The 26,644-nt window shown below is 34.7% G+C and overlaps 1 protein-coding gene across 2 annotated transcripts in view; it reads right to left on the reverse strand.

The window, feature by feature from the left end:
* The window catches only part of LOC111057066, a 104,807-nt gene that overhangs the window by 59,184 nt on the left and 18,979 nt on the right, over positions 1–26,644 (reverse strand). For both annotated transcript variants that reach the window (XR_005570552.1, XM_039421711.1), the window contains exon 2: positions 18,741–18,819. Coding sequence is in view for 1 of the 2 variants with exons in the window: in XM_039421711.1 (XP_039277645.1) it covers positions 18,741–18,816 (76 nt within the window). In the remaining variant the exon portion in view is untranslated. The remainder of the gene's footprint in view (positions 1–18,740; positions 18,820–26,644) is intronic.

Below are 26,644 nucleotides of genomic sequence, written 5' to 3' on the forward strand. Positions count from 1 at the left end.
TTCTCATATGAATAGTATACAAAATCGTATACTTAAATACATGTTATCTTAGTCTCACCATGTTCCAAATTCAGAAGAGTGGAATATGAAGAACGAGCCTATTGTGAAATAAATCAAGCTTGGAAATTTGAACGATGTTCCCAGGGTTGATTTACATTTTAAACAGGTTGGATAAAATTTATTTCAACAGAGTTGAGAATACAGCTCAAACCTCGCTCTACGAATACGTCATTGGTGAAGAGATGCGGAAAATCCAACCAAGATTATTATTCAGGGGAAGCTCTAGTGTGAAAGAGCCGGTGCAGGGACTGTGATTGACTAAGTGGGCACAATCAATAGCAAACGACTTGTTCACTGGAAGAAGCGTTGGTACACTCTAAAATCGCATTCCCTCACCAAAGCTGCATGCATGTGGATAAAACAATAGCATGGAATGGGGAATGGAGCTTCACAAGCACAACGTTTATTGGATGCTGGGAAAGGATTTGTGTTTATTCCATTATAAGTTACTGTATCTAGAGTTCTCATAAATTATAATGTATTCAGATAGCAAATTCCAGCTCGCTGAATGGATGTGATTTTCGTTCCCACCGTTAAGTGTATTTTTTAAATGTATTATAAGATAGTGTAGGACACTCTCGATATTGTTGATATCATTTTATTCTTTTCGAATTGAATCTTGATGTCTCTTGATCCCTTATCTCTCATCTTTCAATATTGGACCATTCCATTGATTTATAAGAATGAACGAAAGTTCATTCTTATTTTATACCATCTATAATAATCATTTCATTACATTTCATCGATGTTTTGGGAATAATACCATTTGATAGGTGATTTATCAGCTCTAAAACGAATACTTATTCAATAAAAAAGTTAAAACAAGATAGTGTCGAGTAACATTGTAATTGTAGTTTGCTCTGGCACTGAGTGACCGATTGTATTGTGAACACTGAAACTCTATGATTGTGTATAGGCTATTAACATTTTTTGTCTGCCTGTTTGAATGAATTCGAAACACGAAGTTATGAATTGTCATCCGGAACAAAGTTATTAGTGAAGCCATATTCTCCACTTTGGTTATTTTTGTTTAGTTTAAATGATTTTAGAAAATATCTATACGAGTTTATATACGTGATACCAATCAACCAGAGATTAACACATTTCCAATGTGTAACTGAATATTCTCAAACGAAGATAATAGATAAATATTATTTTGAAAGAGCTCTATGAGAAAGAGGGACATGAAACGCATTCGTGGTGGTAGTTTCTCGCACATTCAATAGGCTCTCAATTTGAGATATTCCCCCATTTAATATTATCTCACTAGTAGCACCTGGAGCATCTGGGAATGCTTGTTGAATCTTGTAGAGGCGGACGTGTTGACAGGTGAAAAATTAGAAATGAGACGAAAAAACTGAATGGATTTACTTTTACTCGAGCATTCTCCTCCCCTTTAGCTTGTGTTTGAACTACAGCTTGGAAATGGCAACAGAGCAATAAATATAACTTATCGTTTGCTCTTAAACCAGGCTTTATTTATTGCAATATTCATGTTCACTTCATACTAACTCTTATGACGAGAAATTGAACTGGTAACAATGCTTCCCATACTATAATAGCAAAACATTTTAAGCTGAACTTGATAAACGCTTTTCTCACAATGAACGTTTCAAGATTAGGCCTTCGAATACAAAGCGGGGTAATTGGACTACCCCAACCCACATTTTGTCTATTTTTTGTAGATAATGTTGATGTATTTCATTGGAACGTTGAGTACTTGTTGAGAACATATTACTCTAGTTATTTCTTATCATAAAATCATTTCATTCCTCTTATTTTTGAAATTATAAGCAGATTTATCCTGGGGGTAACTCTATTACCCCACTTGGTATTCCATGTTATGAAAATTTTTGGTATATTTCATGCATCATCGGATATCATGTTCAATTCTTATTTTTTTCGCCAAACCTAATCCATAATGATCATTTAGAATCTAAATTTGAAAAATTGCTTCTCTACAACCATAATTTGATTATTTTACAACATTTCCCCTACAAAAATATCATAGAATGCTCAGTTTTGTTGACCTGTCAGTTTTTGATTGATAACACATTTTTAAACAAAATAAATGCATTTCTAATCATATTAATAGCTTTAGTAATGCATTTGATCAATGAATTAACAGAAAAAAATGTAAAACTGAAATCTTGTTGGGGTAACCCAGTAACCCCACTTGGTATTTTGTGTATGTGAAAAACGTTGGTAGTAGAATAGTTAAATGATATCAAAGAATAATTTTTGAAAAGATGGAAACCAATTTTCAAGAATATTGAAATCTAGACCTAAATTATTGTGGACTTGATTTCTTAGGCTAGATTTCAAATTGTTCCACAAACATCCAATCCAAAGAATGGTATAATGTGGAAGGAAACGTTTTACCAATTTATTTTTCAGGATACTGTTGAAGAGGTGGTTTCCAAAAGGGCTCGAGTCATTTTTTTCACATTTTGAGGTTTCTGTTAAATCTGATTCTAAAACATCATTTCCAACATTGTAAAAAAAATTTATGACATAACAGCTCAAGTCAAGTATACTATACACATGACAAATCAGTAATGTTTTTCAAAAGTGCTTAAGTCATAAGAAGGTCAAAACTGCTTAGCTTGATAATTACAGTTGAAAGATTGTATACATCGATGAAGCAAGCTAAGAGTAGTCATCTGAACTCAGCTTTTCCAACTTACAATAATTTACTGTTGAAAGAAAAATAATATGATAAATATAACTGTTTACATATTCTACCTATTCGAGACTATTCGATTTGTGAGTTCATTATCATTCCCGATTGTTGAAGATACAAGACGTAGACTAAAAATCAATAAAACCGCGATCATAGTCTTTGAGTACAGATTCAGAAATCTAAGTATTTGATTGGCATTTTTAATTATCTTCCAGCTCATTCACTACCGCACAAGGTCCAGACTCTTGTGGAAATTGAATGAGAGGAAAACTCTAGTCACTTCTATTTGTCGAGTTTCTAGTGGTATTAGAATTTCACAATCACATTCTGGGTCAGTAGAGTTTACAAAATAATATTGGGGTTAATGAGGAGTACTACAACTATCAAGTAAATATAAATATAAGATACATTTTCAACTTCTTCATGTTCTGTTATTTACTATAGAGTTCAGTTCTTACTACTACTTGACGCAGAAATCAGTTTTATCGATTATAAAATATTTGTTCCCTCAATGTCAATGATTAGAATGGAAATGAGTGGAAATAAGATGGGAGCGATGAATTGAATCTATTAAGTTAAGAGATTTAGTTATTCAAATCCATTTCGAGGCAATTCCTGGCCTATTGAAAATCATGTACATGTCGTTATTCAAATTACTTCTATGTTAAAAACTACAGAAGGATCATTCGCTCTCGTAAATTCCACTTAATATTCATCTCAAATATTTATTGCATGTGTTATCCTACAAATTATGAAATATAATTATTTATAATACATTGACATGAATAATTTATGATAATAATGCATATGAAGTGCAGGAATAACTCATACCAAAATTATACATTTTTAGAATAACTTGGCATCACCAGCTCAAGAATAAATCCTTGCCTAGTGGTGATAGTTCCAATCAAACAGTTAAATCATGTACATGACATGCATAAAATATTGCGATATATTATGATAATAGATATTCAAAAATATATCATTAATATAGTAGATAGGCTACTAAGACATGAATAATATTACCATCATGCCACGGAAGAGAAAATATGGGGGAATCAGTTTCTGAAATCTCATTTGATTCGTTCTCTTCAACAGATAGCCTACATGTTATGAAATTGAAGTATATTAATTAGTGATATTCTCAGAATTTCCTGTTTCGAACTTTTTCGTCACATGACTCTGCTTTTTGATGAAAACTTATATTTGGAGTAAATATAAGGTCTGCAGGCTATCAAGCACGAGATATGGGTATGTGTGGGAGATGTGTTTTTGCAGGTGTGGAGTTCCAGTCCAGGAGAATTCAAAGTCAAAGGTTGTATAATGAATGACCGAGGTGAAGCAATCAAGCGGAAAATTAATAATGGCAGCGAACAAGAGAGAATATAATGGGGCACGGCGAAGTTTTTTAATAGCTAGAAAAAGAACAAGCGCAGCGTCTGAAATGAGGTGAGCGTTGGTCATAAAGTGTGCGTGTAGTAAGAGAGTGGTTCTGATAGTTGCCGAAAGAGGACGGAAATTTCGGGGTGACACGGCGATAGAATACAAACGTTCCGAAATGAACCTTCCTCAGCGATTGCCGAGGCCAAGGGATGCAGGAGACACAATCTATAGCCTCAGCCCTGCTCCAAGTGCCACCCGGACATTTTTTCCATGTAGACCACGAGCTCATTTCGCCACCCTCTACTCCATGAGGACCACAACTAGATTGTGGCAAGTATGTTCGACGTTAAGAATCCTACCGATAAATTACTCGTGAGTCTGAAAGAGGATCACTAATATGCGGACGGTGTATGCAAGAGAGAATGGTGTCAGCAATATCTGAGATGCCTCTCTACTACGAAAAAAGTAACTCAGTTCTGATGTAACAGGGTGGTGTTATTGAACACTGGAGGAAGTATCATTATTGATAGATTTTCATGGTGGAAACTTGTGACATCCACAGAGAAACCTTGTTATCTTTGTGAATGACGGTATTCATGCTGTTCTGATCAATATGAAGTTTCGTAATAACCGAAAATCCGTGAGATGAAAAACACGGTGGAACTGATAATTATAGTAGTAGCCTTATTAGTGCATAATATTATGCAATGAATGTTGTATGTGATGTAATTGTACAATAATCATCAATGAATGTGTTCAGTAGAAGGTCCATGTAAAGATTGAATTGATATGTGATTCAGATTAAGTGATTTAGTTATAAAAATTAAATGTTGTTAGTTATTATAATTCAATGGAATTTAAATCCATCAATGAGATCAGAATCTTGACTGCTGCTGATAATCCCAATTGATCTCTTCAACATCAGAAAACATACAAATTTATAGTATGAATAGATGAGACTACATTAGTATCCTTTTAACAAGGATAGTATATAGCTATATACTATTCTTGTCCTTTTTATTGACTAATTATCTACCGTGCATAAGTTTTTTTTTGGAAATAACATGATCTGTGAAGTCATCTCTGATAGAGATTTGATTTGGAAGAATAGAGATGTAATGTAATTTAAAAAGGAATTTGGTTCAAAAACTGCGAACGGCATTATTTTTGCCGTTCATAGCGTAACAGAAAAATAGATGACAGTTGATGGATATCGAAGCGAGGTTATATTGATTGAATTGTTTCCAGTATTTCCCAGCCTTCAAACAAAGAAAACAAGGGGAAGAATGCTTTGAGGGCTTTCTTCTAGTAGCTCTCAACGGAGAATGGAAAAAATCCTGGAAATCTAGATTGATACCGTTTGCTTTACTCGACAGCAATCAGATGTACAGGAGTGGAAATCACAGAATGATGAAGTCTTCATCTATTATTGAACATACCACATAATTTATTGATTGGTACTAGCGGATATTGCATCTTGAGATTCAGTGCATCGGGAGAAAGTCAAAAGATTTCGGATGGATGAAAAATTGAAAAACTGAAACAGCAATATTTCTATATAGTATCTTCTAACATATCTAATAATGCGGATATATTATGAAAAAATAGAACAGTAATACTCCCATATAGTAGTCTATATCTAATCATAGCAAATGATGCGGATAGATAAAAAAATGGAACAGCAATGTTCCCATTCAGTATCTCCAGACATAACAGAAATTCTGTATAAATTAGCACAAGTTCAGTGTTGCCCCTTCAAAAATCGACATAGGCAACACATCATCATTTCCTGTTCAGCCTATCATGCAGTAAAGGGAGAAATCACTCTTAAGATAGATGTAGAACGACAACTACACTATAATGCAACAATATTCAATGATTTCAGAAGATGTTTCATCATAGAATAACTCTATTCTCTAGAGAAATAATTATTCTTTATCTCTCTATGATATAATTACTTTATCAATGAAGTACATGAGAATCGAATAAGAATGGACTATGTATGTATTCCAACATAGATTCAACAGGATTTTTGAACTAAAACCACTTCGTTACAAGAACAATGATTTTGTGTTTATAATTTTCCAAAAACCCTTTATAGCTGATCTGAAAGTGCAGAATAAATAAAAATCTATATGATGATTTTCATTCAGTTGTAGGCTAGTTCCACAGTGTAGGCCTACTAGTGAAGTTTAGTTGTATTTATCACGATATCATAAATTTTCAACTGGTTTTGTTGTTGGAATTTATAAGAGTAAATCCTCAAATTACTAATATCATGGAAATTCTACACTTTCCTTTGAGGATTTTAGTAATTGTAATCAAACCAAACTTCTCAAGGTGCGTATAGATACGCGCCTCCAACATGCTCCGCGCACGCTCTGCACTCGCTCCGCAATCGCTCCACGCACGCTCCGAACTCGCTCCGCAATCGCTCCGATCATGAACGTTACGCGAGATGTTACACGCTCTTCTCGCGTTCCACTCTTGCTCAACGGTCGATTATCAATCGATCTGCTCGAGTGAAGTTCGATTGCGGAGCATAGCGAAAGTCTGTACGCATCTTCAGACGTTGACTCTTCAACAATACCTTACCTAATATATTCTATTTGAAAATTTCAACAGAATCTCTCATGGTTCGTAGATTGATATTTCCTCACTTTAGGCAATATTAAGTTAATGTATTTAATGTATACGGGGATTATTCATGATTAACAACTCAATGTACACAAGCGAGGGGCTGCACAGAAGTACAATCCTCATTCAATTTCCGAAAACGTCCTGCTCCAGACAATATTGATCTCATGGAAGGAACTAAGCTGAGTGGAAACATCAATAGGCTTACCACCTGACAACTTATTGCCAATCAACAGCTCGATCCATTATGCACGGAAAGCAGATAACGGTCTAAGCCAAGCTTCCACGATTCGAACGTACCAGCAATAATTAATTCAGCACTTGTAAACAAACTAATGATAGTGGATATCCTGATAATTCTCTCGTTTACGTTTACAGCACTGTCTCTATATTCCCATCCCACTTCAGTAAGATAAAAACATCGTTACAAACGAAAAAGACTTGAACTCTTTGGCTGGATTCCAAATCGTTTCACAAACATTCGGTCTAAAAAAAGTAAATAATGTGGAAGGAAACGATTTACCAATTAGTTTTTCAGGATACTGTTGTGGAGAATTTTCTTTTGAAATAGGAGTGCACATTTGTTTTGTTTTTGAGCCAACTTGACAATTAAGTTACAGTGTACAGATTTTATACATCGATGAAGAGTAGACTTCTAACTTAGCTCTTCAACTTGCAATTCACTGTAGAAACATAAATAATATAAGAAGTATCAACTGTTTGCATATTCACTGGCAAGAGCTATGTTTATTCTCAGTTAGTAACTCTCTCCCTTCATTAACAAGTCAAACTGAATGATGACTCTGGTTATGATGAATTCAATATCCATTAAATTCTTAGTATTGGATAGAAACGACTTGATATTGTAATAACGACTTAATATAACTAACTGATTTATAACAACAATTTGGGATACTAATTTCTGTTGTTATACCATAAGCCAGATTTAATTAACTGAAAGCTTGAACATTGAGTCCTTGAGAACCATAATAAAATAATAATTTAAATTATGCTACTCAAAAACCATATTATAGTGTGGGAGAAGCCAGCAACGACAGGACATGCATGAGCATGTGTGTAACACTTGTCGTCCTACATTGTTGTGTCATCACTTCGAACAAAATTTTTCGAGGATAGACTTTTGTTTCTTCGATTACATGTCGCTTATTTTTCCTTCACTTAAGTACGATATTCTTGTATCTTTAAAATTTGTAACTTTCCAGTGGTTTATTTATTGGTTGTTTATTTCCTTTTGGAAGTTGCTTTCAAACAGACTTTTTTTTGTTTGAAGCCTTTCGCTGATGACAAAACATCTGTTCACACACATGTTCACGTATCATTCATGACCTGTCGTTAGTGGCCAGCCCAAGAAGCAATGAATGGAGGGAAATCATCAACGATTCCATTATTTGAATCACACAATGGAGCAGCATCCACATTCGTTGCGAGATCGCATTGATCGAATCCAATTGAATAACACATTGCATTTCATTCCATATTCCATATTGAAAACAATCAAATCGAATGCGAACCCGACGAGTGTGAGGGTCTTTGATTCATTTCATTCTTTTCCCCATAATCATTCTATTGTTCAATCATGTATTGTATTGTTTCAGGATCAGGAGCTTCACTCATTCCGTCTTGTCTCCGGAAAGTAAGTCAGAAAACTAAGAACATACCTGGGAAAATGGTGAAATTCCACAGTTGACCAAACTATATAATGGTAAATTATGACCAAACGAGGCGTTCTGGGACGTCATATATCTTTGTTAAAAATGAAAGTGAGTGCTGAGCCTTATTCAGGATGCCTCTGAATATGACTTCCTGTACCATAATGCCTAAACCAACACTACAATTTTGTAAAGAGTATCTACTGAATCTTTTCAAACACCCCTAATTCATCAAAAATCAGACTCAAAACGGAAAACTATTCTATTAAAGATTGGAATGTAGCATATTCTGCATTGAGAATTTTAAGAATGGATTGGATCCAGAGTAAAATAATTCATCAAAAATCAGACTCAAAACGGAAAACTATTCTATTAAAGATTGGAATGTAGCATATTCTGCATTGAGAATTTTAAGAATGGATTGGATCCAGAGTAAAATAATTGTGAGATACGTCGAAAATGGGAATGTCGAATTGTATGATCATACCTGGTCAAGCCTAGTTAAAGAAATAGAGTTCAGCAACAGAGTCAAAAGGGCTGTTATTATTTTTGAACATTAATAAATCGGCACCTAAAAAGTACCTTGGCAGTTATCATGAGTTCCCGGTAAACAAGATCTAGTTCGAAACTATCGAACAACGTTGTCAGTTCTCCATTGAAAGGAAAGTGTTGACTGTGCTAACAACTAACAGTTCTGTTATTTTGAGAGTCAATATTCTCCGAATCCCAAAGCAGTGGAACAGGTATTTAGGAATTGGAGGTAAGCCTCTACCTTACAGATGAACTACTATGACTGTGAATATGAATATCTATATCTACTATTTATTCGTCCACTGAAGATTAAAATGTGATACAAATGAAAACTGGAATGAATTGAAAATGATAGCTTGAATCGTCAATTCAACAGCGCAAATAATAATGATTTCTGTTACAGTATCAACACTTTTTTGAAAGCATCAATTCTATAAAATTGAAGAATTTTCAATCCATATTTCTATTGGATAATGTAAGAATTATCAGGTAATGTATGGCGGGAGATAGACCTTTGAATTTCATTGTACGTGACCAGTGAGAGAAGGAGCGGAATGTCAGATCCTATTCCAGGCAAATGAGAATATTACTGCAAAAATATAGCATCACGTCTTGGTCATCAGGATTCAGGAAACTCAAGAAGCCATCGTCTATCGTTAGTAATTCTATACATGTGACTAGAACAGCTTCTGCAATATTTTCTGCCACCAAATTCTAATCCACTTTGAATATGATGATAATATTTGAATATAGTGACATACGAGATTAGTAGACTATGTAACTCTGATTTCCTCTGCTATCATTTTACCTGGATACTGGAACAATTGACATTCAGTTATCAATGATCTGTTGACAGAGCTCAACTCCTTTTTTCAACATCAAATCTTTCTTCTGATCACCAACTTATATAATTTTGACCACATAATATGACTATATTCAATACGTAATGAGTAGGTCCTTCATGTTCATGATCTTGTCACGAGGCCCAACTCCTTCCTCTATTTTTCAATCTCAAATCTTATTCTCACCTACTTAATTGAGAGAAATCAATTCTCTTGGGGAAAGAAACAGTAGTCGGTAAGCGAGAAAATTAATCAAAAGTTGAATAAGTAACTGCTAGTTTTCAAGTGCCAATCGATTAAGTGCCAGTTGCAGCTTATTATAAGTCAAGGAATTCGAACAAAAAAAAGGAATAAGTATTTCACTAACAGAAATTAAATTTCAAATAAATTTAAATTAAATAATTTAATTTGATAATCCGATTCATTTTCGAATCTACAGTTATACGACATCGTTTAAAGAACAATATCAGGATATCAATAAAGTTAAGTGAATTTCATTGATTGATATTCCACCAAATACAAGTAGTCCAATCAACGAAAGATTATACAAGGAAAAGTTTGGATCACAATATTCAACTCCACAGCTCTTTTAGGAATAGTAATAGGATTAACATATCAAAATCCCTCACCCCTACCCACTGTGCTAAAGGATAAAGGATTGGGGGTGGTTTGAAAGTACCATTTTTTCATTATTCGCATATATCTCGGAAACTATGCATCTTCTGAGCATTTGTATTCCGTGCAAAATTAACGTTCACAAAATAACGAACCAGTTTTGTGTTCTACATTTTTTCCATATCTCTCATAGTTTCTGAGATATCCGCTCTTGAAGGTGAGACATTTTTTGAAAAAACACTTCTGCCTCCAACTTTTTCATCTTTTCGGCCTTATTTTTTGAATGATCGATGAAAAAAATCCGTGCTAATTATGAGCTGATAGAAAATCGACTTATCTTCAATTTGTTGTATATTTTTACTATTTCACGCATTTCCCTACGACTGTTGCATTAGTTTTAGTGTTGGGAGTGAAATTTTCTGTTCAGCAACAATAGATCAGTTGACGATGAAATTTGGAGGGAATGTTTGGAACACAATCTTTGACTCTGCAGCTTTGTTGAGACTAGTTTGGAGATGAGCATATCAAAAATCCCAACCCCTACATCATGTGCTGAAAAGGTGAGGATGGTTTGAAAGTTGCATTTTCCACTTATTACTTACATGCTTATATCTTGGAAACAATGTGTTTTATTGACATAATCAACCACACAATAAATCTTGATAAAATTCCTACAAGTTTTGTTTGGTAAAGGTTTTCGATAAATGTGATACTTCTCGAGAAATTTATGTTCTAAAGTGATGCATTTTCGAAAAACCAATTTTTCTCCCTAAAGGGCTAGGCTTTAGCACAGGTGGTAGGGGGTGAGGAATTTTGATATGTTAATCCTTTTACTATCCTTAAAAAGAGCTGTGGAGTTGAAAATTGTGTTCCAAACTTTCCCCTCTATACCTTTATTTGAGCATTCGTTGCCTGGACTAAATCTATAACTCGAGCTTCATAGAGAGACTTTCCAATTTATTGATAATTCATAATTTTTTTTAGCTAGCTTGTGAACAGTACCTCTATGTCATTTATGTGAATTTGAATTACTTTGATGTAGTATAAAGTGACTGGTTCAATTATTATTTCACTCCTGAAATGAATAGGTATAACCAAAATAAAACATTACATGTGTTAAGTATCATAAATGATTTCTCAATACATTACAACATGGATCATTTATAGAGTCTAGAAAGACATGGTATCAAACATGTTTTTGAAATGGAAATAAATACTATGTGTCAAATAATTGGGAAATGTGCTTGGACTTTGGATTATGATAACTCCAGAATAGCAAACATGTTGATGAGGAAGTTGACTATTATTATCACTCTTCAACAATTTGTTGCACTTCCTTATCTGATGCAAGTGCTATCTAACGATAATGGTAGGTCTAATTTCCTGTTCAGACGGAATGAAAACGCAAACATACAGAAGGAAGCACTCTTAATTTTATGAAACGTGTACCTGGAGAAGGAGAACACATTTACATGGAGCATTCTCATGAGAGGAAATATAAAATCTACGTTGAGAGAGAAGAGAGTAAGTGGTAGAAAAAGAGAGAGAGAGTGTGTGAGTGAGGGCGGAGATATATAGAAAAGAGAATTCACCTGAGACTCTATGAACGGACATGCGAAAATTTTATAAATGCATATTTCCCATGCTCGGAAAAATTCATCTTTCTCATGAAAATCTGTTTCAAATATGATTTGAACATTTCACAAAGCGGAAGCATTGGTGCTCGCAGCTTCAAAAATCGAGCGGCATAGTAAGGCCTGGGAATTCCCAGGTTGAAGGGAATTATTATTCTGTTTTGAAATGCGCGTACTGCATTTTGTAACAAGGCATTCCATTCGAACACAACATGACCTGTTCATGACAAAGATTGATTGAACAGGGAAACAATATTTTCAACAATGTATTCTGTCTTATATTGATTGTTCGCTTACATATAACCAATGAAAAAAGTACATAGTTGATTCGTATTCCAGTTTCAACCTTACAATGTACAAATGAACGCTTGAGCGTTCTCGAAACAATCTGTAGAAATTTGTTGATACCGATATATCAATGATTGGAATCCATTCTTTGATTGACACGAGAGAACAATGATTCAAGTATTTGTACAATGTTACGGAGAGATCAAAATTATTTGAACTTAAAAACGTTCTTCACATTAAAAAAAATCTGGTGTGGTACACTCACACAACTTTCCTTGCTCATATTTGAAACTACGATCAGACTTCTGTATATGTGTATATATAATTGTTTTCAAAGTACTTTTTCTTTGTGTGAATAATTGTGAAATTCGATGATTTTTTTAGTCGTCAAAACAGCTGCTCTACAGATGAAATATCTCGACTATGTGTTCTTTTTATGAACTGCGCTACCTACCTACCTCATGCACCAGATGGAGGTTACTAAGTCCATTTCCCAGGGATGGGGTGGACTCCCCATTGTTTTCCCAGAAAGGAGACTCACGCCAGTTTATAGAGCTGATAAATAACTATACAGGGTATGAATTTGAAAAAAATCGGTCAAGTTATTTTTGAGAAAATCGTGAAAAACATGGTTTTTTAGTAATTATCCGCCATTATTCTCGAGAATATTACGGAGTTCCTGCAATTTTCCCAGGAAAAAAACTCAAGTCATTTGATAGGGCTTATGAATAGCTATCCATGGTTTAAATTTGAAGAAAATCGTTAAAGCCGTTTTCGAGAAAACCGTGAAAAACATGGATTTTTAGTCATTATCCAACATTTTTCTCAAGAATATTACGGAGCTCATGGAATTTTCCCAGAAATGAGACTCATGCCAGTTGATAGTGCTTATGAATAGCTATCCATGTTATAAATTTGAAGGAAATCGTTAGAGCCGTTTTCGAGAAAACCGTGAAAAACATGGTTTTTTAGTAATTATCCGCCATTTTTTCCGCCATCTTGGATTGGATTTTATTGAATTTCTTATTGTCGTATCCTCATGGTATGAGGACCTTAAGTTTGAAATTTCAAGTCAATCGGTTAACTAGGAATGGAGTTATCGTGTTCACAGACATACACACATACACACACACATATATACACACAGACCAACACCCAAAAATCATTTTTTTGGACTCAGGGGACATTGAAACGTATAGAAAACATGAAATTAGGGTACCTTAATTTTTTTTGGAAAGCAATACTTTCCTTACCTATGGTAATAGGGCAAGGATAGTAAAAATACAAGTTTGAGAACAAGGACGGCTCCTCTATACTACTTTTACGAGCTTCTTCGAAGAGATTTTGATCCACATGGGTCTTATTGGTTGTTATTCATATTATTAGCTATTTCATAACATTTATTGTAGATCGAATAAAATCATTCTTGTAAATGCATTGTGGAAACCATTCTACCTGTTTAATTAGTTTTTTCTTCGTTCATTTAGATTAGAGTTTTTTATCATTTGTGTCACATTTTTGTCTTATTAATGACGTGTTTTGGTACATGATTTCATTATTGAAAAATTCCATTGGATAGCAGGATAATATGATTCATTAATTTGAAAATATTTTTGGATTAGTCGTTGGAGACGCATTAAACCTTCAAAAATAGTTTTTTCAATCGATTAATTGATTCTCAAACACAATGACGTTCTAAAATCTATAATATTATTTTATTGAAAATCAATAGTAGCTCGATTGATTGCTGTAGAATGAGTTTGGTAACCCAGTTTCGGGAAACACATTGGACATGAGGCCTTATTTTATTATTTATAGGGCAGGATATCCCACAGAGATTATCAAAATCAAATCAATGATTTAGAACCATTATTATCAATTGGACAGATTGATCGGAGATAAATAATCAAGGTATTTCTAGGTAATCAAAGTTACTCAAACGGTATATTTACTCCATGGTTTCATTCATTCCAATGTTTGAATTTTTTTCTCTTGTCACTGTGAGTTGGGCTGTTTAATGTTTTAAAAGTCACATACTTCAAAGGGACTTTCAACGTTGGATACTGTTTTCAAACATTATTGAATCACTCACTCCTCCCAAATTGATTAGCTGAGCTAAGGGGCAAGCTGAAAGGGAAAGTGAAGCACCCTTGCCATTGATGTTGAATGTTGCACTGGAGTCCGGATATTTGAAATTTATTTGAGCAAACAAGAGACTTCAGTGCTGTCACGCTAGCGAGCAGGATCCAGAATTAAGGCCGTTCGTGAATGAAATTGCAGGTAGGAGCGGAGAGACACATGAATCCTGCGAGTTGGCCAACTTCGTAAGTCATTCCATATTTATTCAACGACTGAGTGGAACAGCGTATAGCTAGGCTGTTGCTGTTCACCTGTATGAAAAACTGTGTTATGTTGCTTGTGTTGCAAGCGCCGAAGGGACTTGAGCAAGCTAGAAGTCAACAAAACTACTCGCGAAATCATAACTCTTTTGAAAACAAAAGGATTCCATCAAGGGAAAACATCTCAGTAGGACAGCAAGACCCAAATGCATAGGCTGAAAAATGGCGCAGGAATTACAGCTACTCTCACCATGAATACGGAGAGTTGACTTGTCTGATGATAAATGTATGTGGACGCTTTTTACTGGCTGATGTACAACCGCCATCTCTCATGCTTCAGCTAAACTATAAATCCGTTGAATTTTATTGCGGCCGATATGACGGACAAAACCCTTTCAACCACCGTTACGTCATCGAAGGTCTCTCTACTGGAGAGCACATAGTGTGTGGTATTAAAGTGAGCCTTATTCTCAATTCTACTACTTTTGAATGCGTTTCTTTCAAGTTCTAAATATCATAAAAATATAACACATTTCATGAATGAGTAATCAGTAGCTACTTAATTAACACGTACTATTATGATTTAATAAAACAAAATCTATCTGAAATTCACCGTAGTGTTTTAAGAAATGTTAAGATGTACTAAGAGATGATGTAGTATTACATTAAAAGTGTGCTTTTTTTAGTCATAGAAGCATCAATGCTATAATATAATACTCTAATAATATAATAGTATCTCCATTACTTATCTCGACTAATGATAATAAATAAGCTTTTTATGTTTAGTCTTCATCATCCCCAAAAAAATAAATTTACATAAATAAGCATATAATTTTTACTCATATTCTGAGACAGATCAATATCCCAATTTTGGGAGTAGAGAAGTCTTATTATGGTATATTTAATATCTTATTAACCTCATCAATATCGTACGTGATAACCAGTGATTAGGCGTGATAACGTTATCAAAGTTCTATTGGGATTTCCTTGTTAGTGATTGTCAATTTTAAGCTCAGTAAGAGTGATGATCACTTCCAATGTAAATTTCAGTGATCGAAAGATGGAATTCAGTTCCAAAAAGAAGCTTATAAGGAGGATATTCAATACATGAATTCATTGGAGTTTATTCTCAAATATGTTTACGCTTACCATGAAAATCATCTCCTTTTCAATACTCTTGGGGAATTTCAATAGTCAATATCTCCATTCATGTCACTCCTCATATCATGCCACTTCATGCCCTTCCATTATTAATAGTTTTCATTATTTTCACAGGAAAAATGTCAATAGTATAATTTCAATAGTCAATATCTCCATTCATGTCACTCCTCATATCATGCCACTTCATGCCCTTCCATTATTAATAGTTTTCATTATTTTCACAGGAAAAATGTATTTTAATTCGCTGTGCACAGTCTTGTTTTTACTTACGAAAAATAATTGTCATTGTTCACTATAGATCAGTCTTTTCCCAACCATTTCAACCATAAAAACCGCATGAGTATATGGAATACATACATGTATTCAATAATAAATGTTGCACGCTCCCACTAAACGAGAATTACATCGACTAATCTGTAATGGAGTAACACATAATTACAAATGGTAATGAATGCTATGTGAACGGTGGAACGGTAATGTGCTCTGAATGTCCCTGATAGCTTGTACTCATGATGGCTAGAAATAATTCAAGAGCTGGCTCAATTATAATGGATTGCAGAGTGAGTAGAATAGAAAGCCCTCTATTCAAAGCAGCCGCAAAAGAGAACGTAATGGACTTGTTCTTGTATGTTCGGCAGAATTAAGCTTCAAAACAACAACTAAAACACGTTAATCGGTCTTGGAGACAATAACAGAGAGGCTCTTTCAAAAGGTCAAAGCCCTACAGAAACCTACTCTTTATGCATAAACAATGCGTTACTCAGCTAAAAAAATTAATATGGTGCTGAAGTACATTGACTAAAGTTATGGAGTTATAGAGGCTTTTATTATTAGGGAAAATGAAGGCTCCGGTCATTTCCCGAATCCTCCAAAAAGGACACTTTGTGCTCAAGAATATTTGCTGAGTTCCAGGTAATGTTTGGTAGTTACTCGACTGATGTTAACTCTTCACCCCTGCTTACCCCTGAAGGAATCTCAAATAAGAAGATGTCCTTGTTTATATTTATGCTATTCCACTTCAAATCCTAACTTCAAGTCTCTTGGTGACCAGCATGTCAAGTCGTATGGAGCTCAGCTTCGAGTAGGTATCCAATGAATGGATCTGGAGTGCACGAACGGCTCAAATTTGAACAGGGATTGTCTAATCATTTGAGTTTAGGACTATGATAAGTGTTAGAAGAAGAACTAGTATAAGAAGTTAATTGAAGGTTGAAGTGAGGTTTGAAGTTGGTTTCTAGTTTTAAAATTTAAAACTAAAACTATTACAATATGCTCGTACAATCATTCTTATTTTTGATTTAGACATTTTGTCATCTTGTTGACGATGTATGGAGTCGCTTCGCGATTTGAGTCGCACTAGTGTGAGCGGTGCCTTTAGGTGCGTACAGACACTCCAGCAGAGCGATTGATGATCGACCGGGGAGCAACAGTGGTCGACCGGGGAACGCGAGAAGATCTAACATCTTCCGTAACGTTCATGATGGATGCGTGGGAGGAGCGACTGTGGTTCGATGGTGGTACGAGGGCGGTACGAGGGCGGTACGAGGGAGGAGCGTGCTCGGTGCGGGTTGGAAGCGCGAATATGTGTACGCAGCTTTAGCTATCTGCGAGCTGGTTATTTAAGTTGGTGATATAGAATAGTATCATGCAAAATATGAGATGAAACAGTTTCAAACATAACAATATATAATCAGAATGAAAATGAATCTATAAAAATAGAAGTTACATTTCTGTTCTCAGTCTCAGTTATGGGAAAAAATTCTTCCGAGTTGAATATATGGTTCAGTTCATTTCCTGCTCAGATGTTCTCCGTAATTCAAGAATCAGACTAGTTATCACATCTCTTCTCAAGATCAGACTAGATTGTTGTTCATAACTTCACAAATGATTCTTAAGGGACGGAGCAGCATACTTATTGGATTTTTCATGAGTGAGAGCTCGTTAGCATGAGGATCAACAAGGTAGAAACATTTTTCTAATGAAACTGGGTGAACTTTAAGGTTGACAGTTCATATGACTTTATTCCTGTATGAAGTAATTGGGGGTTTACAACGTATGTGATAACAGTATCAATTCACGTTTCGGGAAAATAGCACGTGAGTGAGTGCACTCGTTTATTACCACTGAAGGCGAGACCAAAAGAATAGTGACGGAATCATGGAATCCATCTTGATAAATATCGCATTATATAAAATATGGAATCAGAAAAAGATCGCAAAAAATTAGGAAAAAAATATTGAAGATAAAAAAATTAGGACTATGAAGGATCAAGGAATAATCTTCATATTAAGCACTTCATATTAAGAATCATAATAATCAAGCTATTACTACAGCTACTATATTTGAAGACTTCAAAGACTATCTTTGTATAGTAACTGCGGTTATAACCACCTCCTAGCTGTACTACAAAACCATTTGACATCAGTTTGAAGCCCACCAGCTTCAAATTTTCAAAGACAATATACACCATGGAATATAGCCTACATCAAAGAGCATGATCAAAGTTCTACTTTCTTAACTTACTTAAGAAAGAATTTATTCAAGAAAGAAGAAGAAATCAGTTAATTTAAGGTCCACTTCCTTAAAGATGAGAGATACCAATTTTTCTCAATTGGAGAGTACCTATGTCGGAATACAATATCAGCCGTGGGTTGATGCATGATTTTTCTTATTGTTATTAATACTATTCCACTCACTTTCAATATCACTTAATTAATACTATTTGGATTAAAAGTGACAGAAATAAATAGTTTCATGAACCAACTTTTATAAATGACTATTTATATTTCTCCACGTACTTACTTTTGATACTCAGCTACATTTAAATGATAACAATTATCCAATTTCATCCTAAAGAAGTAGGTAAGTCAATATTCTTAGAATCATCATTCACTTACCCAAATAATCAGCTGATAGCAATCGCAGGTGAAGAAAAAAGGTCAACAGGATCCAAGAAGCTCTGGAAATCTGCATTTTCTGAAAAATGAATAGATTCCATTCATAATAATATAAATGAGAGAGTTGGCTTGCACATGTAGGCTATAATAAGTTGCCTACACAAATGACGCAATATCACGTAATAACCTGATTAACTTTCAATTTTACATAGAGATTCTCAATTTACCGAGGGAGGATTAATAGATTAATATATACTTATTTTTATTGATATTAATCAATTAATTCCAATTCAATGATCATTAAGACAGGTTTATTCAATTTATTATTTGAAACTACTACGCCCATCCAATCAGAGCTTTCTCCAAATGATTCCATAGCTTCTTAATTGGTAGACTACCCCGTATATTTGTAACAGGCGTGAATGAAATGTTGCGAGTTCTACACCAATCAAAATCTTATTTTTTGCTGGAAATTTCCACCTTTGATAAAGTTGACCATGCAGTTTCGACAAAATAATGAATAATTCATGATTCTACTTTTTTCTTCATTGGACAAAGGAGATTGCATTTCAAAGCACAAAATTTTCCCTAGGGCGGAGCACAGGTTACCTGCTAATTATTCATCTTAGTAAACTATGGTAGCTTTCCACAACAATGTAAGCTCCAAGATTTAAGATGCTCAGATTGGTAGCAAATTTTCCCTCTTTGAAATGTTGAAGTTCTTTCAAAGTGATTAAAATATTCTATCATGCATACTTATGTTCTCAATATAGCGTAGAACACTTCAATATGAGCTTCTGAATGTATGTTGAAAACGAACTGATTATAGGTACAAGAGAAGTATTGCACTTTTCGTGTTTTTATCAAATCTTTTCGGGAACAGGAACTAAATATCTGAATCTAGAGTGAGAAAATTGAAAGAGAAATTCAATATCGGAGGAATGACTGTTGAAGGATGGACAAAAGGATATCTCCTTCGCTGAATAATCACCTTTCTTGCAATCACTTTCTGCCTTCACGCCATTTCTTTCATTTCGTTCTTTTCTTTGGTGTCATTCATTGCTCTTCATGCCATCTAATCAATAGGCAACGAGGCATTTTTTCTTTAGCCTGTTATATTTCAAAATACTCCACTGATTAGATTCTCTTTGATTTTCTTGACTCTTGCAAGCCTCATTGGCTTCGGCAGAATATATCTGTAGCTTATTTTTATGTTATATTTGAACAGTAAACGTATTACGTAGACTTGAACTAGAAGTCTTATATCAGTCTTAGAAATACTGATATAAGACAGGTTTCATCGGTTGCTCCTCTGCATGAAAGAATTATTCAAAATAGACGCAACTGGTTAGAATGCCACCTGGAAGAATGCCCATTGAAGTCCATAACTATAGACCTACAGGAAAAAGAGATGTAGGGAGGCAAAGAAAGAGATAGGTACCGGAACAGGTTAATTAATGAACCTAATCCCTGAAGTGAAGATGATGATGATAATGATGATGAACTATTATTCCCTGTGAGCTTCCGTATTCCATCCACTCCAGATAATCAATAACTCACTTTTCGTTCTGAAATAATTATACAAAAAGTTCTTAGTATGTTGATGAGTTGGAATTATAGTGATTGTATCCATTAATTCTTTTCTGTGATAACATTCATAGAAAATAATGATTTCATCTTTCTCATTCGGACACGTTTCTTCTTTGATTATGGAAACTTTTTTGTCTCAAAGTATCCATAATCAAAGAATGTGTTGGCTATTATTATAATAAATATCATATTCTTAGACAAATCAGATAGGGTTATTCGGTTTTTTATACACTTGTAACTATTGTTGTGATTAAATAAAATACGTTCAATTCTTATCCTAGCACATCAAATCTTCCCAATTTATTTTATAGCCGCAAAACTGTACTTCAACTTGGATAGTTCCGGCAGAAAAAAAACAACTCTCCACAAACGTTTCCGTGCTTTAGAACGCAAATGACAAATAACAAAGAGAGATAGCCGAGCTTCGACTACAATCTTTCGTGAAGAGATTGAATATAATCCTCTCAATCACCAAATTGGGTGACAGTCATAGCAGGCAAGCTTGCTGGAGCAACACTGATCAATGATATCACAGACGTAATCCTCTGCAAAAAATGGCGTTCGACTGTTGGAAAAATGATGTTGAGCTTTTTTAATCTTGTAGAAAGTTGTGTGCATTCTATCCCAGTGGACTGAAAGGTCCAAGATAACAATAATATCGATGAGAATATTGCTTACATGTCACTAATATCAAATGATCAGGATTTTTCCATCTCAATTTCTTCCATATAAACATGAGCTGTACTGATATTGGAGTTCACCTCTGGTCACGTAAAATCAATACTGAAGTTATTGTGAAAGGAATAACCCAGATTCATCAGAGGAAAACTTCATTTTTATTAAATCAAAATCAACAGAATTCAATGTGGCATATATCTCACTTGGGAATCAAATCCCGAACTTGATGAATTTCTCTTATGAATGAATGCGATTTTGGTTTCCAATCAATGATAATACTCGCAATATTCAACTGCAAAAACATTCGTAATCCATAGGAAATCTGATTTGAGTATCGGTTCTATCTATCAATACGAGTAGTAAATTATACCCGACAATAGATCTACCACTATAGAATAATACCAGAGACAAACAATCTAGGTACCTCTTCTCTATGATAAAACGATCAGATTCCCATTTTTTTTTAATAATCAATCATTTTATCCAATAATTGAGTGGTAAAGAAGCAGATAATTCGAATAATATTTAATCAACTTGATGAGTCCTAGACAAAGATCATATCAGCTGGAGGATGACAGAGATAGGATGGATATCTCGCAAAGCATATTCAGAAAATTTACATTTCTGAAGAGGAACAATGCAGTTGGTCTTCAAAGGATCATTAGCGCTGAAGCTGATTGTTGATGAGCACCCATTCAAGAATATTGTGGAAACATTTTAACAATAAGTTTCATCTTCTCGCAGTAGCTTCATGGATACCCACTCCGAAATGCCTTCCTATTTCAGAAGCCAACTATATTCTATGGTTTCTATTACTTTCACACCAATTGGGTTCCAATTATTTGAGTTGGATATTCCTATTCCTTATAGTCTAATAATAGCAGAGATTTTGTAAATTTTGGATTTCTATACAATACTCCAGTTCATAGAACTGATGTAAGTTATGAAGAGCTGAAGAACTAGACAGTTAGGGGTCATGGAATTCATACACACTAGCCAAGTGGCTGAATGATGTACTCTTCACTGCAGCTACTCTATAAAGTAAATCCACTTTATAGAGTAGGTAACTGTGTCATCCCCCTGCTGAAGTTCCTATTGCAAATGTAAAACTTTTACAGTGAACCGAATAAATGTAATTTGAGCAGATGGAATGTTGAATGACGTCGGAGACACCTTTCAAGCCAAAGCACCTATAACATACAAAGTTAGTAGACAGACTAACGTTGTCTGTCATAGTACGCTTAAAACATTAGTATTATCAGTATAATTGAAATTCAACTTTACGATTGAATACATCATTCAGTAACTCTATACAAAACATTTCTTCAGATAACTCCATTTTCAACTCGACAAACAGTTATGATATTGTGTTAGATTATTGACACAGATTCGTATAACAGCAGATTACTCGAATTCAATGCATTTTTCTTCAATGCTTTTGAAACTGTTATAACTTAATACTGTGTTCAGTAACATTTGTAGAAGTACATGATTGCATACAAAATGTAATCGATAACAGAAGCCTTTAATGTTTTGCTCTTTTTCCGATTGTGCGGGCCTCATACTTCAACTAAATTTCCAACTTTGATCTTCAAATAAGCCTCTAGCCCTCCAATTAATGGACTGAATAGTCTGTCAAAGATCAATTCCTTTTTTCAAAACTGAGAAACAATATAACAGTATAATTTTTTTTTTAAATAATAAATAAATAAATGCTTATTTCCCAAAAAAACTAAAACTACAACATCAATTACACAAAATATTAGATAAATTACAATATTACATACAATAGTTAGTTACAAAAATTCTTATAATGTGTCCTCTACTTGTTTAGTTTTTTCTGTGTGGAAATTGACCTACTCCACTATGGCGTACCATGTTCTAGAGTAGGTTTTGTTGTTTTTTTTTGTGCGTATTATTAATTAGTTAGTGTTTAGTAAGTCATTAGGTGGTTAGTTGTTGCTTGAAATAATGTTTTCTATGTTCTGTCTTCCTTTGCTCATCAACCAATTGTGTACTATTGTTTTGAACTTTCTAGGATGATTAATCTGTTTAAAGTTTGCAGGAAGTAGATTATATAATTTTGGTGCTAAATGATTGAAATGTCTCTGGTATAGTGCCTTCCTTGCAACACTAGTGATGAGAAGATTCCTGTATCTGGTGTTGTGGTTGTGGTTTCTGGTTTGAAATGTTGTTGGGTTCTTGTGTAATCTGCATAGTATCTCCTTGGAGTAAAGCTGTCTTGGATCCATCACGTCAAACTCATTGAATAGCTGGTCTGATGAATAGCGTGGAGGCTTCTGGTTGATGACCCTCATGATCAGCTTCTGTACCCTGAGGAGCGGTTCGATGTGCAAGAAGCTTGCACCTCCCCATCCCACAATCCCATACAGCATGAGGGACTGAGCTAGAGAGAAGTAGATAACTCTTAGACATCCCTTGTCGACCAGTGTCCTCAGAATCCTGAATCTGCAGATAGTCTTCCTCAGTCTCCCGCATAATTCATTGAGATGATGATCCCAGCGCAGAAAAGAGTCCATTGTAACTCCCAGGTATTTCTGTGACTGTTTCCTGCGAACTGTATATGAAGTGTTATTCCGTTGATTCTTGATTACTATCTCATCTCCTGTTGGCTGTCCATGTTGAGTGGCCGAAAAGGTCAGAAAGAAGGTTTTCTCGTGGTTCAATGTTAGCAGATTTTCACCCAACCAGCGAGACACCCTCTGAAGTCCAGTCTCGGCTTCTCTCCAGGTCATCTCCCAGGTCGGTTCAGAGAACAGTAGAACAGTATCATCTGCAAAGGTGGTGATTGATCCATTAATTTCCATGTTGCATAATGGGTTTATGTAGAGAAGAAAAAGAATTGGTCCTAGTACTGTTCATTGTGGCACTCCAAACTTTACAGTCAGCTTGTTGCTTATACATCCATTGACTCTGACACATTGTGTTCGGTTTGATAGATAGCTCTTGAAAAGATTCCATGCGACTCCTCTTATTCCATAGTTATCAAGCCTTGAAAGAAGAATGTCATGTGACACCGTATCAAAAGCCTTCTTTAAATCTAAGAATACTGCCAATGGTTTCTCTTCAGTGTTTATTTTATCGGCAATCTGAGTGGTCACATAGTGGATAGCATCATTTGTACTGCGACTAGATCTAAAACCATATTGGTTTGGCGATGGAAGATTATTTTTTTCAAGAAAGCTGATCAGTCTTGTTTTGATACACTTTTCAAAAATTTTTGATAATGTACTTAGTAATGATATGGGTCTGTAGCAATTCATATCTTTCTTATCTCCTGTTTTGAAGATTGGACAAATGACAGCTTCCTTAAGACACTGTGGAAAAACACCTTCCTCAAAAATTCTGTTTGCAATATGTGTTAAAGGCTTGGCAAGTATCGTATTATTCTGTTTGAAAAAATCTGGTTTTAAATTATCGAGTCCAGGTGCACTATTAGCTTTAAGACTATTAATGATTTTTATCATTTCGTCCTCACTGACAGGTGTAAAGAATAATGACCGGCAGACTATCTGATCAGCTGCCGCATGCTCATCTGCGCCATTACAATCGCTATTTAGAATGTCCTGGGCCAGTTTTGATCCAATACTAATAAAAAATTCATTGAAAGAATTTGCCATATCTTTATCATCATCTCCCAATTTCAATCCTCTCCCTTCCAAGTTGATTCGGTGGATTTGTGTTCTTGGCCGTTGCACTTCAGTTATTTCTCTTATTACTTCCCATGTTTGCTTGGAGTTGCTGGAAGTTTCAAATCGCCTTGAAAAGTATTGTTTCTTAGCATTTTCTATTACACTTGTTAGTAGATTTCTGTATCTTCTATAATACTCTCTAAGCTGTAGATTCACTGTATTATTCTTGCTTTGTCTGTGTAATTTATCTCTCTTCCTTATTGATGTAATTAATCCATTTGTAATCCAAGGCTTAATTTTTCTTTTTGTGTGCGATACTCTATTAATAACTTTACATTCTTCTGTGTATTTCTTCAGTATTTCTATCATTTTCTTCAAAGCACTATCAGCGCATTCCTGCAGGTACACGGAATTCCAGGTCTCATTTGTTAGTGCTAATGAAAGTTTATTATAATCAATACTTTCATAGTAGGGTTTTCTTCTGTTGTGATTGTGTTCCACCGCATCATATTTAATTCCCAGAATAGTTATAAAATGATCTGTAATAGAATTTGGGAAAACTATTGGTATTATATCTTTTTTAAAGTTTATCAGAATATGATCTATACATGAATCACTATTATTTCCAATACGAGTTGCCTGCTTTATACAATGTAGGAATCCATATTCACTGAGTAGATTATCATAGTCTTCCAGTTGCCTGTGCTGATTTGGTTCTTTTGTGTTGATGTTCAAATCTCCTAGAACGATGTGAAAATACTTTCCATTATCATTCAAAATCTGCCTCAGATCAATGAGAAATTCTGTTAAGTCCAAGTGTGATGGAGATCTATATAACGCTGTTATAGCAAAAGTATCTTTCCCAATTTTTAAATGCATATTCAAACAGTTGGCTTGCCTAACTGCAATTTCTTTTATTTCGACAAAATAGTCGGATTTGACATAAATTATTACTCCATCATTCTGTAGGATATTGTTTTCTGTTTTGTAGCAGGTATAAAATTATTAATTGATTTCAAGGAAACACCACCAGCAATCCAGCATTCCGTTAAGACTATCACGTCGAAATCCACGTTCAGGTCTTCCAGTTGAATAAGAAATTCTTCAAAATTTTTATTGTAGCTTCTGAAGTTGAAATTGATGATTTTCAAGTTGAAAGGTTGGATTGTATTGTTGACATCTTGTGAATTTGGAATCGAAAAGTCTTCAATGTCTAATAAATCCAAATCCTCCATCAAATCAGCCATTTTTGTTTTTGTGTTTATAATTATTTGTGTGCCAATTGTAGATATCCTTGTCCTCAACTGATTGTATTTTTTGAGTTAATGACAGCATGAGATCTTGCTCCCCAACTGTTAAATATCTGAATGAGTTGGTATGCCTACTAAGTGCTACTATTATGTGCTGAATGCTATTGTAAATCTTGAGTGGTTTAGTATTCTTCCTCACTAGGATAACATCTCTAAACGTTAAACCCTGAGATTCATGTATAGTTAGTATTGTTAATGAGCCAGCGGGAGCCTTGTTTTTAACAGCTTCCAGTACCATTTGTTTTTCTGATTGCGTGAATGTGAGGATTAAAGTTTGTGGTTGTAGGTTGTGAGGTTCTCCGTTAGTTATTGTTGGTTCAATTGATCGAATAATTTTATTTGTAGTGCAGATATCATTGTAGTAGTTAGACAACAGACAGCACACATCCATTGGACACCTGTTGGTTACTGATTGGTAAGAATCCGGATCCGCGAAAACAGAAATATTTTTCCAGACTGCTGGTAAACCACTTCTCTCGATGTGAGATATTTGTTTTGAGTCTCCAACCAGTACTATCTCGTCTGCGCCTGTCAGCTCAGAGACGAATCCCACGAAGCCGGCGTGCATAAGGACAGCTTCATCGATGAATACGCGCTTATATTTTTTGTGGCAGCCATTAATTAGAAACGACGTCACGGTTCTGTAATTTGAATTGATGATTGAGTTGAATTC

Source organism: Nilaparvata lugens, chromosome 2 (assembly GCF_014356525.2).
Source record: "Nilaparvata lugens isolate BPH chromosome 2, ASM1435652v1, whole genome shotgun sequence".
NCBI lineage: Eukaryota > Metazoa > Arthropoda > Insecta > Hemiptera > Delphacidae > Nilaparvata > Nilaparvata lugens.